The sequence below is a fragment of the Chironomus tepperi genome, unplaced genomic scaffold (assembly GCF_022539635.2).
Source record: "Chironomus tepperi strain 1889 unplaced genomic scaffold, CSIRO-AGI_Ctep_v1 contig_12, whole genome shotgun sequence".
Classification (NCBI taxonomy): domain Eukaryota; kingdom Metazoa; phylum Arthropoda; class Insecta; order Diptera; family Chironomidae; genus Chironomus; species Chironomus tepperi.
In genome coordinates, this window is record NW_027226134.1 from 136,834 (window position 1) to 152,663 (window position 15,830).

The 15,830-nt window shown below is 33.6% G+C and overlaps 2 protein-coding genes across 2 annotated transcripts in view; one reads left to right on the forward strand and one right to left on the reverse strand.

The window, feature by feature from the left end:
- The first annotated feature begins 82 nt into the window (after positions 1 to 82).
- Oatp74D (Organic anion transporting polypeptide 74D) overlaps positions 83 to 15,830 on the forward strand; it is a 33,985-nt gene continuing 18,237 nt past the window's right edge. Inside the window, exons 1-2 of the mRNA XM_070638340.1 lie at positions 83 to 450; positions 8,253 to 8,364. The gene's annotated coding sequence lies outside the window, so the exon portion shown is untranslated. The remainder of the gene's footprint in view (positions 451 to 8,252; positions 8,365 to 15,830) is intronic.
- On the reverse strand, positions 480 to 4,964 carry LOC139088367 (J domain-containing protein DDB_G0295729). Its single transcript, XM_070637572.1, has 3 exons — positions 4,960 to 4,964; positions 4,258 to 4,512; positions 480 to 3,103 (listed from the first exon to the last, which is right to left on the reverse strand). The coding sequence occupies exons 1-3, from the start codon at positions 4,962 to 4,964 to the stop codon at positions 769 to 771; spliced, it is 2,595 nt and encodes an 864-aa protein (XP_070493673.1). The 3' UTR covers positions 480 to 768.

A 15,830-nucleotide genomic window follows, 5' to 3' on the forward strand; every position in this document is an offset into this window, starting at 1 on the left:
TTTGAATTGCTATAACTCGAGATGGAACCGATCAATCTGACGATCACTGGAATAGATTGATGCTGAAATCATGATCTGTTGGTGTGCCGAAAATTATGTTGATGCAAGAACGTTAAAGCCAAGAAGCTGAGAATAAAGGAAACCTGGACAGTCGGACAAGTAACATCAAGTCTGTAATTATGTATTCGGTAAAATAGCTAAAAACAAAAAAACTCAACAATAAACCTTAAATTGTGCAATAAATGTTTAATTAAGTTAACTGTTAAAGATTTTATGATGAAAGATTGTTGTAGTAATCAAGAAGAAACATTCGGTGAATTATTTATTATTATTGTTGAAAATTATAAAGTGTTTTTATCCATTTTTCTGATTTCTATTGTTCTTGTTATCACATACAAATATTTTATTGATAAAAGTAATAAAATTAAGGAAGATTAAATACATTTCAATGTGAGTATAACTTCATTTTATTACACATAAATGCTTGAAACAAATACTTTTGTAAATCATTTCGTAAAATGCACGTTTTTTGCCAACAATAAAATTCTTATCAATAATCCATGCTTCAGTATGGTTAAAAAGTGTCAACGTAACTGGAACTTAAAAATCTGTTCTCCTGGATCTTACTTCTACTTAAAAATGTATAATATACACTATTGTCAACAAATCAGATAGCTTAAAATTGTCTATTTCAACAAAAAAATATTCATAAAAGAAGCAACGTCATTGAATGACGGGCAAACTGCTTACTAATCGTCATCAAATAACTTAGTCAACAAAAATGTCTTTAAAGTCATTAGCTTTTGGTAAAAAGAGACTTCTATGTTTAGTGTCAATAGAACTTTCCGTATCAGATGTGTAGTAAGGCACACGCTTCATTGCCTCTTTCATAATAAAATTCTGTTCATCAACCAAACAGATCCTACCGAATCGATCAGTTTTAATTGGCAATAAATTCGAGCATAAATTTTCCCTATTTTGCAACTTGTTGCATCGTCTTGAGAGCAATGGACTTTGAACTAACGGACAATCCTTATAAGTGCATGAATCATCATTCTTTTCGCTCTCGCTTGCTGCTTTCTTAAGATATCTCTTCTTACGACTCTTTCCATAGAAAGGGTCACGTTCACTTGCTTTAAGATATTTTATCGGTGGATTTCTTACACCCCATTTTGGTCTATCACCAGATTTCTTTTCTTTTGGCTTATTGACATCATTATGGACATTATTGCTGTTACTATTGGCAGTTACATTATTATTGTTATTATCAATTGTAGAATGTGAACATCGATGATGTGATAGTATATTATGATACTGATGTGAACAAAATTCACAGAATAAGAATGAGTCAGTTTGTGTTGCGACTGTTTTTGAGGCTTCATTTGTGGTTGTTGCTGGTAAGGTGATTCGATACTTTTGTGGCGTTAATATTTTAATTTCATTCTCCTTCATCGTATAACAGTTATTTTCATTGATAGTGGATGTACATGCGTCATGACATGAAAATGATGATTCTTCTTTCGTGAATGTACCATCATGCGGGATAGACGGAGTTGAACAAATTTGAATTGGTGGTGTGTTTGGAATTGATGTTTTAAAATTATCATGAGCAACCTGTTGAGCAGTGCTAGTCAATGACTCATTTTGTATCTCTTGTGACTTTGAATTCTCATATGAAGGATGTCCATTGTTATTCACATCTGGCGTCGGTGGAATGGATGTTATTTTATTATTATCATTCAAAATGACCTGCTTTGTGTTATCGACTTGTTGAATTTGTAGTGTAATTGTTGATGGATTATTTTGTGGTATAATGAATTGGCTTAAATCCAACTTCTCATTTGATGATGGTGTTGATATATCGCGTGAAATGATGGGAAGCATGACATTAGGACTACCTAAACGATTTTGTGTGGCCATTAAGAGAGCTAAATTGTTTAGTTGATTGAAGCCAAACATTTCATTAGTTAGCGGAACAAATGGTACTAATGGCATTGTCTGTAAAACAATAGCAATTCCTTCTAAATCAGAAATCGATTTGGCTGTTGACTTTGTTGTATTCGTCTCATTATTAACACTTTCGGTTGACTTGATTGTTTTTGGTGTAGACATTTCTTCATCACTTGTCTTGACATCATTGTCTGTATTTTGTTGACGCTTATTAAACTTTCTTCTAAATGTCTCTAAATTCTTTTTCTTTAATTTTATTGGAGTTCCAATCAATATTGTTTCGCCATCATCCTCGTCGTCATTATCATCATCATTATTATTATCTGATTGGTCATTATTTATGCTCTTTGTAGGTGTAGCTTCACGTTCCATGACTTTAACTTTGTTGGACGATTCGTCCTTAACTGGAGTTTCCTTGGACACATCAACAGTCAATGGCTTTTGAAATCCTTCAATACAAATTTCAGTTCTTTCACCTATTTTCTGTATGCTTATAGTTTCGTCTAACGAACTTTGTAGGGCAAGAGCTTTCTCCCTTCTCTTTCTTTCTCGTTCCATTTGTGCCTCAAGTGCTGCTTTCTCAAGTGCTTTTTTCATTGTTTCTTCCTTTCTTCGCTCATTTTCTAATTTCTCATTTTGAATTTTTCGTTCTTTTTCCAATCGTTGCTTCTCCATATCCATTTGTCTTCCCAGCCTTTCCTCTTCTAATTTCTCTTGTTGCCATTGCCTTTCTCTTTCCAATCTCTTTATTTTCTCACGTTCTTCTAATTGTTCCTTTATAGCTTGTTGCAGTTCCATTGCCTTACGACGTTTGGATTCACGTTCAGCTAGTATGTATGCATCAACGGGAGCATTTTGACCACGCAAAAAGGATGAGACGGAATGAACACTTATTGACATTGTTTCCTCTTCACTATCACGTGCCTCACTTAAAGACTTTTCTAACCATACCGGACCATTCGTATTACGGGAGCTCCTTCCATTATTATCCTTTGCAAATGAATCAAAGAGATATGAACCCCATTTGGCCCTACCTTCACGTGATTTTTGGTAATTTATTGATGAATCAATTGTTGATGAATTTGCATACGAAGATACGGAAAATATATCTTGACTTGTTACCGATGATTCCGATGATGGCGTTCCAATTGGTCTGAAATAAATTATGCATGGTTAAATGTGAGGGGTTGTTTGTAAATGATGGGAACATTTATGGAAGTATGACTGAACATTCTGAGATATAGTTTGCAAATGATCCGATGAGGTACGTCTATTAATAAATTCGTCTTATACCTCATCATGACCTTCTGACACATTATTTTGTGAGTGACTAACAGCAACCCAAATAGCATAAGTCGGTTAATGTATCTAAAATCCAGCACCAACCTTGTCAGTCATGCAAGTCTGATGCTGGATTTTGAGTCTGTTATCCGACCGGCACTAAACAAACCGGATCCAAAATCCGACAGCAAACTTGTGTGTCACTGTCATTGCACAGGGTTACCTCTCGGTCACCCCGATGTAACTCTGTGCCATGACAGAATCACGTCGACTCTCATTGCTAGTCACATTTAGTTCTTCGTTAGATCAAGACTGACGTGACTTCAGGTTGCCCGAATAGCACAAGTCGATCCAAAATCCGGCTTCAGGACGACATGGCTCTGTCGTGACACAGGGTTGCATCGTGATGACCGAGGGTTAACCCTGTACCATGACAGTGACACGCCAGTCTGTCGACATGACTCTGTCGTGGCACAGGGTTACATCGGAATGATTTAGGGGTAACTCCGTGTGATAAGTGTGACACGCCAGTCTGTTGTCGGATTTTGGATCAATTGTGCTATTCATGCGACCTCGAGTCACGCCAGTGTAGTGTCGGATTTTGGATCGATTAACCGACTTGTGGTAATCGGACAACCTCGACTAGACTGGGTTTAATTTGTCTGTCTTGATCTAACGAAGAACTAAATGTGATTTGTCGTCCCCAGATCAAGAGAGACAAGTCCATTCGGTAACAGATACAGTATATCTCTACAAATTGTTCCACATCATAAGCACACAACCCCAAACATTTTTTGGAATTAATTTTTTACCAAAAACAATAAATAATAATCCGAAAATCAATCAAATTTAACCCAATTACTATAACATAAAATATAAATACAGTCTAAAATTGTTTCTTCATGCAAAAATAAATAAATAGACATAAAATCTATAATAAAATATGAACGAGTTCTTTTTTTTTCGTATTTACATAAAGTATAAAGTATAGAAACAGGGTTTATAGAGCAAATTGTTCATACTCACTTTTGAACGACATCAAATTCCACTTCACGCTCATTATTTGACGAGGAAGGATACTCGTTAAGTGACGATGCCATAGAATAATGTTTTGGATGTACCGTATTCTGTGACTTATTATCAGCTGTATCAAAGTGCGTTTCACCATAATTAAATTCATATTGATTTTGTGTGCTTAGCGTGTGAGCATTTGGTGGCAAAGAAGATCCACCGCTTCCACTCAAATATCCTGATGATTGATCGGAATTGTTACTGCCTTGACTATGAAAATTAAAATATAAATTAGAAAGTTAGAGGACAACTTTTTGCATTAAGGCTTTTTTTTTTGTGTGTGACTTATTATTAGAAAGTATTTATGGAAATTCTTTTGAGGTTAGAAATTGAAGGACGAACAAAAGAAATGATTTCCTGTGGACTTTTTTGCTATTTCGTCAAGAAAGGAATAATTTTGTGATATAAAATATTAAAGGTCACAGTGTGGCGGCAAATCCTTGATATTCTAATTCTTTATAGCTCCAAATTCAATGAAAGGTTTATTTAACAATCCCTGCATTGGCAAAAATCACGCAAACATAAATCGAAGAAAGGAAATTTGCTTTTTCTTCAAGTCTCGCGAAAGTCTAGTTCTTATTATTGAAAAACACTTTCTTTTTGGTCTAGTTCAGGGACGTACATATCTTTGGATGGGGGCTTGTTAATTGAGCTTACGTCATGGGTAGTTATTGCTAATTAAGTAAGAATAGTAAGTAGCTGCTATAAATCTTAGACTGATTTTCCTCTAGAATACTCTAAAATAAGGTATGAACTAAAGAAGGGTTCTTGATATCGAGAACAATATTTTCTGATTCTCGAGGATTGGTCGAAACCGAGTATACATGGAAATTCTTCGAAGTCTCGGTCGAGACCGAGTGAATCAGAATGGTTCCATCAGAATGATCGGTATCTGATGGAAATCGAATCAACGCATTCACAAAGAAGTGATTCAGACATCCGTTCTATTTCCTAACTACTCGGCGACAGAGATCTTACTTTCGAATGGACAAATTCTCCGAAGAGCACAACATGATTGTTAGATCAAGATTTGGCAGGACTCTAATGTGGAGAAAAAAGGGGAAAAAAGGGGTCAACTAATGATATTTTCTTCGAAACGTCGATCCAAAATTTCCTCTGTAATTTGAAAAATGTCATTTTTAGTCGACTTTTAAAACTATCTAGTTAATGTCTATCGTCTACGACATATGCATCAATGTCTAATATTCGAGCCTAGAATTAACCGCCTTTAAAAATTTACGTTGCCTTCATTTAATAATCGATGAAATTCACACAATAAAACCAAGTTTCAAAATCAAATTTCATTTCAAAATTTTTTGGATCAAATTGAATAATGATTATTCAATAACATCCTAAAAATTGGATCAAAATTAAATGATTCGATCCAAAGATTTTACCCCAATGATTTGTATGAAAATTCCCTTATCAAATATGAATGGAATGCTCTAATGAACTGAATGCAATTTTGAATGGGTTACTGCATATAGTTCGTCATATGGTCAATGACATAAAGGAAGTAGTGGAACTTTTTCCGCAGATCTGATCACTAAAATGAAAACGTCCAGAAATGAAATAAAATTATTTTGAGTTCCAGTCAGTTCGATGACCGGTATAACCATCAAACGTCAGGGAAAATTAATCGAATGAAACATAATGTTCGTTTATCAATTCTGTATTCTATATGGTTTTATTCCATTCGCAAATGGAAGAATAAAAGGAAAAATTTGCATAAAAATTAAACCATTTCTTTTTCCACAAACATTTTGGCTAGTGTAGGTAAAAGTGATTTTTGTGTCAATACCGTATCGTATTCCGTTCATATTTCGATGCCAATTTTGAGTGATATGATTCTAGCTTTGCCATTTCCTCTGTAATTTGAAAAAATTCACTATTTTAATGGTTTTTTTGCGTTGTTCAAAACTAGACTAATGCATGGATTAATAATTTATGTCTATGTCTACGACATAATAAATATCAACGTGTGGCCGTCTCAAATTCGAGTTTTTCGAATTTCGAAACATTTCGAACTCAACTTATTTTAAAATAAAAATTTACGTTACGAAGAAAAGTAAAAGTAACGGTTCAAAAAATTTGAATTTTAACGACAAAATTATTTTTGAAAAAAAAAATTAACGTTCGTTTTTGACAGAGTTGCAAAACAGACAGAGGTGCACCTGTCACAGGTAAAAACCGTACAATTTCTTGATAATTTGTATGGTTTTGGAAGAAAATTGTTGAGGAATTGTACAGTTTTTGCCTGTGACAGGTGCCTGTTTTGCAACTCTCGTTTTTGAGACAGGCACACTATGATTAAAAAATAATAATAAAAGAATATCCACATACTGCAATTCCTCATACCTCGCTCTTTTGCCCACTGAATTTTCTTTTGTTCCACAAGCGAAAGTTCACGATTAATGCTATCCTTATGATCTTTAATGATCATCTTTATTAGATACGCCTTAAATATTAATTTATCAAGCTGTCTATATTTTTTCCTATGCTTTAATTTAATAAAGGAAAGAAAAATATGTCTTAATTGTTGGTTCTGTCGAGTAACAGAATAGGTAGTCGTTCGACACACGTTTAAGGATCAAAATACAAATCGCGACTGAACGAAATGAACCGATTTGAATATGGAAAAAAATGAGGCTTATTTCCAACATATTAGATCAATAACCTAGCGTTGTTATGGCAACATTCATATTTAAACATGGAAAAATTCCAAATTATTTTGTGTGACATTACTTAACACTGTAACGTGCTGTACATAAATTTTGTTACAGCTACTCTACATACTTCCTACAAATTTCAATTCATTCATGAAAATGTTGATATTTAAAGGATATACATTTGTAAGGAAATTGAGGAAAACAAAGAGAAAATGTAGAGCATAAAATCGTGGTTCATTGTCCTGCAATGTAGGATACTATTTCATATGTAAAATAGCTTTGATGATGTTTGAGATCCTTAATCACGTTCTAAATATTTTTTGTGGGTAAATTGGTCGGGTGGTTAATTTTCACTGCTGCACAGTGATATGTACACAATGAATGAAATGTCGGAAGTAAATGTTTATACATTTAGTGCAGGAATATGTAGGACATGTATAGTAATTCTATTTATAACCCAATAAATGATCAACAATCACATGGCAACTGTCAAGTATTTATTGGAATTTATCGATATTTATGTTTGTGAATGCAACAATAGGAATTTCCATGTGATTTTTTTTGAGGTTATGTTGAGGCATTTAATGGGCAAGTTTCTATTGATTTCACTTGATGGATTTGGAGATATGAATGAATTAGAAATTGATGTAATGCTGTTGATATGGACGTATATCTTTATTGAGGGCTTTATTTAATGTTTGGGCGTCTTTTATGCTTTATTTTACATTTAATGCTCGTTAAAGACTGATCTGATATCTAAGCCTTTTGTCGCATATTTTGACACGGAAGTAAATATTAAAGCTATAGATTTTATTGACATATGTTCAATCATGCCTGCAGATGCAGTTTTCAATGAATATTGATTGATTTCTAGAGCGACACAACACAGTCATCAAAACACTGTTGCGTGACATTGTGTTGACGACAAAATGACATAAAATTGAATTTTTCCGTCAGGTGACGACAGCAAAGAGCCTCAGCTTCCCGTTCAAATTATTTAGGTAGTTATGGACCAGCCTGAAGACTAGTAGACTGTAGTTGCATAATCAACACAAAGTCTAAGTCAACATCGACATTTGAGCTTGATCCTGACCAAAAATTCAATAAAAATGTCATTGATAAAATTTAATTGTTTGGCAAAAATGCTGCATATTTACGAAAAACATCTCAAAAATGCGGAAGTCCATAAATTAAAGTTGTACTTTATCTAACATCCATATCAAATTTATAACAATTATCCATTTAATATAAATCACCTGCTAATGCATTTTTATCTTTCAGGTTAATCAGCGTTAATTACATTTCGCTTAAGCTGCAATAACTATGCTATATACTGTGATACATAAGTTAGTCAAATTATCGTTATTGAAATTGCAAGACCGTATACGTTTATGTAAGTATTTATATCTTTAATGTACACATTTTTCTGTTTCAGCGTCTTCTAAACTTTTATTGTCAGTGGCACACTTTTCAATTGAAATAAGCATTGACATAATTAGGTCTAGTTTGGGGTGTGGATGAAAAGTTTGGGAATTTTTGTAAAAGTTCTTGCATTTTGTGTAAATTCTCAATTTGACTGGTTTCATGTGTTACACCAAGAGTACTATGATATGCTCTATAGTGAAGATCAATGTTGTCCAAGCTGTGCACAGCAGTACTTCAATCAAGCTGCAGCACTTCAAAATTCAAGGGGTGCCGTCAATCAAGCTCAGAGCTAATTCTAGTAAACAACTCAGTTACTTATTTACTTCGCTGGCCATACAGATCAAGTGTGATCCATGGCCTCACTCAGTCGACGCCTCAAGCTGGCTCTATCGCTGGCTACCGCTTGCCAATTACCAAAAAACTCAGTTGAAGCATCAAATACTTTAAAATTAACAAATGGTGTAGATCTAAAATTCCCATATTGATTGTTTAGAAAAGAACCTCGAGTCAAACAGGCTGCAATTAGTCAACCGCATGTCTGGTCATAAACTTTACACATACTTGACATTTGTAAAACTTGTCATGAAAATATGTCAAGTCTATAACTAGACATACGGTCTGTTCTATAATAACAGTCTGTTCCAATCGAGTGTGTTCTTAATATCCTGAATTGCTTGCTGGCATAGAATCAGCTTCAGATGCGACAATGGTTTCTCAGATGAATACTCTAGTAGACGTGATCATTTAGCACTGAAAGATTCAGTCTAAAGGAACTGTCTTAGTTCTCAATCATAACATAATATCAGAGCTCTATATCTAATACCTTAGTATGTGACAAAAAGAACCCAATAAACTGCTCTCTAGCAAGCACTCCTATCCATTCCAATCACACCTATCCATACCAATCTATAAATAGAGATTCACGACCTTCTACAAGGAGAGTATTCGAAAATAAAAAAAAATAAAAAAAAAAAACCTGAAATTGTTCACGGCTTACAAGTGTGCCACAGCACACAGTTTAGTAATAAACAGCTCTATTTGCTTTTTCAATATTTGCAAAGCTCCATCGCTTAATAAAAAATTAAAATCCGTCTCTTTTTTTTAAAAAAAAAGCTATTGTAAAATTATTAAGCTGCATGGAACTTGTTAAACATGTGTAATAAGTATTTGCTTGACAGCAAAAATATTTTTTTTGCCTCGCCTTCTATTTACTTAAATAAATAAAAATATTTTAAAGAACGCGTGACATTTTTGCACATAATCATATTCTTGCCCGAACAGCACAAATTATTCATGGCAGTCAAGTGGTTGTCCAAATGGCAATTTTCATGTTAACTGCCGTAAAAATTGACACTTGGCTGTCATATTGCGTCCAAATGGCAATTTTCATATCCAAATGGCAATTTTGATGCTTACTGCCATAAAAATTGGCACTTAGATGCCATATTGCATCCAAATGGTTATTTTCATATTGACTGCCATAAAAGATGGCTTTTAGATGCCATATTGCATCTAAATGGATTTGTTTCATGTTAACTGCCATAAAAATTGGCACTTGGATGCCATATGGCTTCCACATGGCAATTTTCAGGTTAACTGCCATAAAAATTGGCACTTTGATGTCAAGTGGCTGCCATTGAGACTTTTGTGCCAATCGGGCCTTGCGATAAGTTAAGCATTTATATTTTAAACATCAATTAATAAAACATACAAGCATGATAAGTTCAATAACTATCAATAGTAGACTCAACAGTATCTAGGTCAGTCAGCAATTTATAGATAATAAAGCACGCGCTCGTCCTCTATTAAATGTTATTCAATATACATACATTTTTCCAGTTCATTCAACTTCTTTCATCACATTATTATTAACTGACTTTCCTATTAATTTTTTGCATTGCAAACTGCATGATTGAGTAATCAACTGCAATGTTTAAAGTGAAAGAAGACATAATTCGACAATGTAAAGGAAAGAGAAAAAAGAGAGTAAGAAATGAGTCAGAAAAAGACGGTTACGATCAATAATGGAATTTCCTTTTTGGAGATGTGAACGACCTGTTGATTATATCAGCATCACAATATTATTTTTTTTACTACTCATTTGGAACAATTTAAGATGAATGAAGTTTTTTTTATGAATTTTGTAGAACATTTCATTGATTGCGATGTCAACGAACCCTCCTTTTGAGTGTGTTTGTTTCGTTAGCAAGCACAGGCAAAAAGCAATTCTAGTGACCTTAATTTTTAAAAAATCTTTGATCAATAATTTGCTTTTTAGCGCATTTTTCTAATTGGAAAAGACGATGTTGTCCGCTTTTTGTCTGTCTGTCCGTCTGCCGCTGAACTACTCCTCCAATTAAAGCTTGTTTGATACAGATTTTTGCTTATTATGAGAAAGGTGACTGCCGAAAAACCAAATAGATTGGTGCGACAAAAGGTTACTTAGATTAACTTTTTTCAAAAATTCCCTTACGTTTTACGTACGTATTTTTTACGTAACCACCAAAAATATGACTTCTTTGAAAAATGCGCTTCCGTCGGTCACAAGTGACCACATCGATACTAGTTTTTGTTGTTTGACTCATAAAACTACCGCATAACTACACAATATTCTCGAAACAATCAGTGATTCTCAACGAGAGATCAACGAACTTTTGGCCAAAAATGAATAAACTGTAAATTGCATTTAAATTGGAGATGATTTCGCATTTTTATCTCTTTCTTTTGTTCTCTGTGTCTGAACTGCACATTTGCAAAAAAAAGAAGAATATCTCATTTTGACGCTTAGCGATTAATCATTCCGATCAGATGATTTTGCAAGAAATATTCATGCATGCAATATAATTCCTGCATAAGAATTGCTTGTCGAGTTCGTGACGAAGGCAACTGTAAATATTTGCCAGACTTCTTTATGCTTTAATCTCCTTCAAATGATGCAATGACAACACAATGACGATTGAATAATGGTCAGTAACTTTAAAAATTTATTCATTCTTGACTGTAATGCAATAATATTTTGAATATTCTGACTGTGAATTGCTTGGTGAATAATAAAAAAATATTACCAAAGTACTCGACTGTTTCCAGCGACTTCAGCGCATTTTTGTCGCTCAGTCTTTTTGAAGCAACAAATGAGAATCTAATTAGAAGCCAGCTTGGTTGAAACAGGCTGCGATCAGTCTACCTTATGTCTAGTTATAAACTTGGCATTATATGACAAGCTGCAAAAATGTCAAGTTTGTTACTAGACTTAAAGTCGACTAATCGCAGCCTGTTCCACTCGGGAAGCAGATCTATGACCTTTCTCAATTCACAATATAAGATTCAGTGGGATCTAATTCACTTCCTCAAAGTAAAAAGTATTAAACATCAAACAGCATCGGATTAATTCATAAAGTATATTTTTAACGATTATTCGAAATTCAAATTTCCGAGTAAAATGTTTCATTCGCAACCAACTTCAGGGATGTTTACAAATGAAATATTAATGAACTAGAATCAATAATTGTCGAATTTAGGAATGATTACAAGATTTGAGACTATGTGATGCGCAAATTGAGTTCTAAGAATGAACTTACAAAGGATATTTTGTATGTCTCGGCCAGATGCGCAGGCCTGCAGTTTTTTGCATCTCTGTATCTATACGCATTTAATTTTGGCAAGCCCTAATATTTAGCCTCTCTACCAGAGCTCGAAGTCATCTCGGAGAGTATGGAGTCGAGTCGACTTGAGGAGTATTTTCCATACAAAAATCGACTTCGAGCTCTGCTCTCTACGATGTCTGCTCAAATAAATTTTAACGGCAGCCGACTCAGTTGGTCGATTGACCTACCAAAGTGTTTTAATAAGCTACCTATCTTCAAAAATGCACTAAAAAAAATTTACGTAAAAATTATCGGATGTTATAATGGAAGGCAATAGTAATTCCACTGTATTTTTTTGTGCTGCTTCGTACAGACCTACCTTAAACAATATTCAATTATACAAATCACTTTCATTTTACATCTATCGGAAATAATTTATTACGTTTTAGTTAGTTTTTACTCGATTCCATTGCAACAAGAAATATAATTGCCATCATCCTACATTATTGTCTAATGCTCTTTAAAATTGCATTTATTAAACAGCCGAGAATACAATTCATTTTGACACACAAATTGAAGAAGTGAAATTTTTTTTACTTTTTACTTTTCATTTTCTATTTTTTTATCTCATTTTAATACAACAATGTAGACGGCAATTTCATTTCTAACTATTTATTATCGTCATCAATTAATAAAGTTTTGCTATAGTTGTCGGCAAATTTCATTTGGCATTTTAGTTATTTTTATAGATTTGTGCAAATCATGATGCTGAGCTTACACTCAATTTTGTTATTTTTTCACTGAGCTATTTTGGAGTGTGCACGCGCGTGTCATATTGTAGCAGCTGTTCTAGATCTACATTGTTTGAGTTATAACGATCGAGTGTATTTAAATGTAGAAGTGTTGAATTTGGCAGATATTTATGCACTTTTTAGAATGAAGCTATTGAGTAGAGCTCGAAGTCTACTCAGATTTTGCATGGATAAGTCAACTATAGCTGACTTCCAACTCTGCTCTTTTAAATTAATTAAATAAAGTTTTACAAATTATTTCGTACACAAAACTCTAATTTCAACATTGTTGCTTATTCTCAAAATTCACACGACCTGTATAATCTCAATTTAGACTAGATCAAGAAAAGAAATGCGTCATTTACGAACATTTTGCAAAGAGGCCCAATATAAAAATGTTTGAAAAGTAGTACAAAAACTGAGAATACATTTGCACTACATTTGAAATTTTAAGTATTTTTACGAGCTTTTCTTATTTAAATCTTAGAGCTTTATCGCCTATTTTAGGATTTTTGAATAAATTTCGTGGCAAACCTCAGATTTTTTTAGGGCACAGGAGTGTGGAGCAGCATACAACCCGAGTGGACAAAAGTACGTTAGAACTAGTCATCAACTGGACATTAACTTGTCATAAGCTAGTTATAATGTATTTTATCCACTTGGGCAGATTGCTCAATACTGCATCAAATCATAAGGATGGTCAATCACTCATAATCTCCAAGGTATGGCATAGCTGCTAGGTGATGTATGTTTTTATGCTCATGGAATAAACAAAATATTCAAATTTTTGACCATAAAACTGCTACCATCGATATATACTGGGTTATTTATTTGTAGACTTTGCCGTCCAGAATAATTTATATTCTTCTTACTTTTGAGTTCACAATACATTTCATGTTGACTATTGAGTATTTCAAGAATATGATTTTGAAATTTGTTCTATTAATATATCAAGATTCTTAAGGCTTGATGAACTTGTTGCTCTTCTAGGCCGATGAAGTGACGTCCATTTGGCTGCCAAGCGGAAACAGCTTCCATTTGGTATTGACAATAGAGGTTTACTAACTTACTTACTTCGATGACAGTACATATCAACTGTCATCTAAAGCCACTCTCAGATGACGCTTAAAGCTGGTTCTATCGTCACTTTCTGCCTGCTAATTACCAATACCAAATGCAATACTGTCTTTATCGACAGCTTCCTTCCAGGAGTTCTTTGGTTTACCACGAGTTCTTATACCATCCAAAAGAGGTTTAGCGGAGCTTTAAAAGCTCCATGGCAGAGCCATCATCATTTGTGTCGCTTGGGTAGCAATATTCAAAGCTTTCTATCCTTACCTTGTGTTAGACGCTTATCACGAAAATGTCCAAATGATAATTCAGCTATTTTTGGCTAATATCTATAATTTCTGAGAAATTTATCTACAAGGTTGAGCATTGATCCTCAGACTACACGTTCTCAAAACCCTTAACGAAAGTCATTTCAAAGGCATTAATTCATCGCTTTCATGCAATGATTCTCTATTGAAGATTAAAATTAAATTCTAGAATTCCCATCTATAAAGTATCCCAGAATAGCTTCAAGAAATGAACAAAAAATCCATTCAAAATTCATAAGATTCATGATTTTTTTTGGTAAGAAGTAAAGCTTCCAATGAAAGAGTTTTTTAAAATTTTCTACACATGTTAAATTACTTGCAATTACTTCATGCCAATAAGGCATTGAAAAGAAAGAAGAATAATAATGTGCGGATGAATAATAATGAAAATGAAAGAATTAAGAAATAAGTCACGTAGAAGCAAAAATAAAAAGAAGTTCTCCACTTGCTACTTATTAATATATTTAACTAGATAGTGCTCATGTCGATTGTAAATGGAGAAATTTAATTTTTTTCGCTTGTTTTAAATACTTCCTTTAACGCAATTTAAAGACGTGCAAATATAGTCGATCTAATTCCATTCGCATTTGACGCCACTAAATTTGAATAATTTACGTGATTTAATCTGTTGCTTCCAAGTCCTTACTTGTTACTTTTTATTAAAAGATGTGTCTTACATCAAAATAATTCAATCAATCATATTTAGTTATAGTTCGCATGACAGATATAACGTGATTTTTATATGAAATAATTTGTGTACAAAGAATAATCATAATGCACAAAACTGACAATGTTGGAATTGCTGCGATATTTTTTTTGCATAAACAATTTTATTATTACTCAAGGTTGAGTGCATCGACATTGATCAGGTTCAAACCACACAATTATATATCGTTTATCAATTTACTCTTGTTATTTCTTTTTTTGCGCATTTTTCTGATACCAAAGTGCTAAAGTTGATACTGTTCATGCTTTTTCTGCTTGTTCCGTATGTGTCGTTGTGCTTTTGTTGGAAAAAAGGTTCAAACGACTCAGTTTTTTTGATACACTAGATCTGTGTTGCATGTTGTCCAAATTGTGTGTCATGGCATACTTTGTTGAGGTTATGTGTGTCGCAGCACACTGGTGTGCTGTAGAACAAACTCAAATGTGCCCAAAATTCCAAAAAAGGTTGTTTCAAATATTTAATAATGCTCAAAAACTTATGATCTCAAGCCTACTTTAGTATTTTTTGGAATAATGATAGGATTTTATCTTAAATAAACATAATTCGGGTCATATTTACTTAAATGATGTGCGTAAAATACTTTCGTTAGTAAATAGTGTGCCTTAACACTTTCTGCAATCTAAGTGTGTCGTGGCTCATAAAAGTTTTGATAATATTTGACTAGATTCTTCCTCACAGAGCTTGAAGTTGATTCAAATTTTGAATGTAGTCTCGAAATATTAAAATGTTGCCACCACGGCGACGAGAACGTGGTATACTTAGGTCAAGTGACAGGCATTTGGTTCTAAGTATACTGCCACTGTGGTGTCAGCCTCGTCGTCGTGGTGGCAGCATTTCAATATGTGCGGATCGAGAGTCGAATAGACTTAAATCGAATTTTCATACAAAATCTGAGTCAACTTCGAGTTCTACTTCCACATCTGCATATGATCAGTTAAAAGGAATTCTATCAC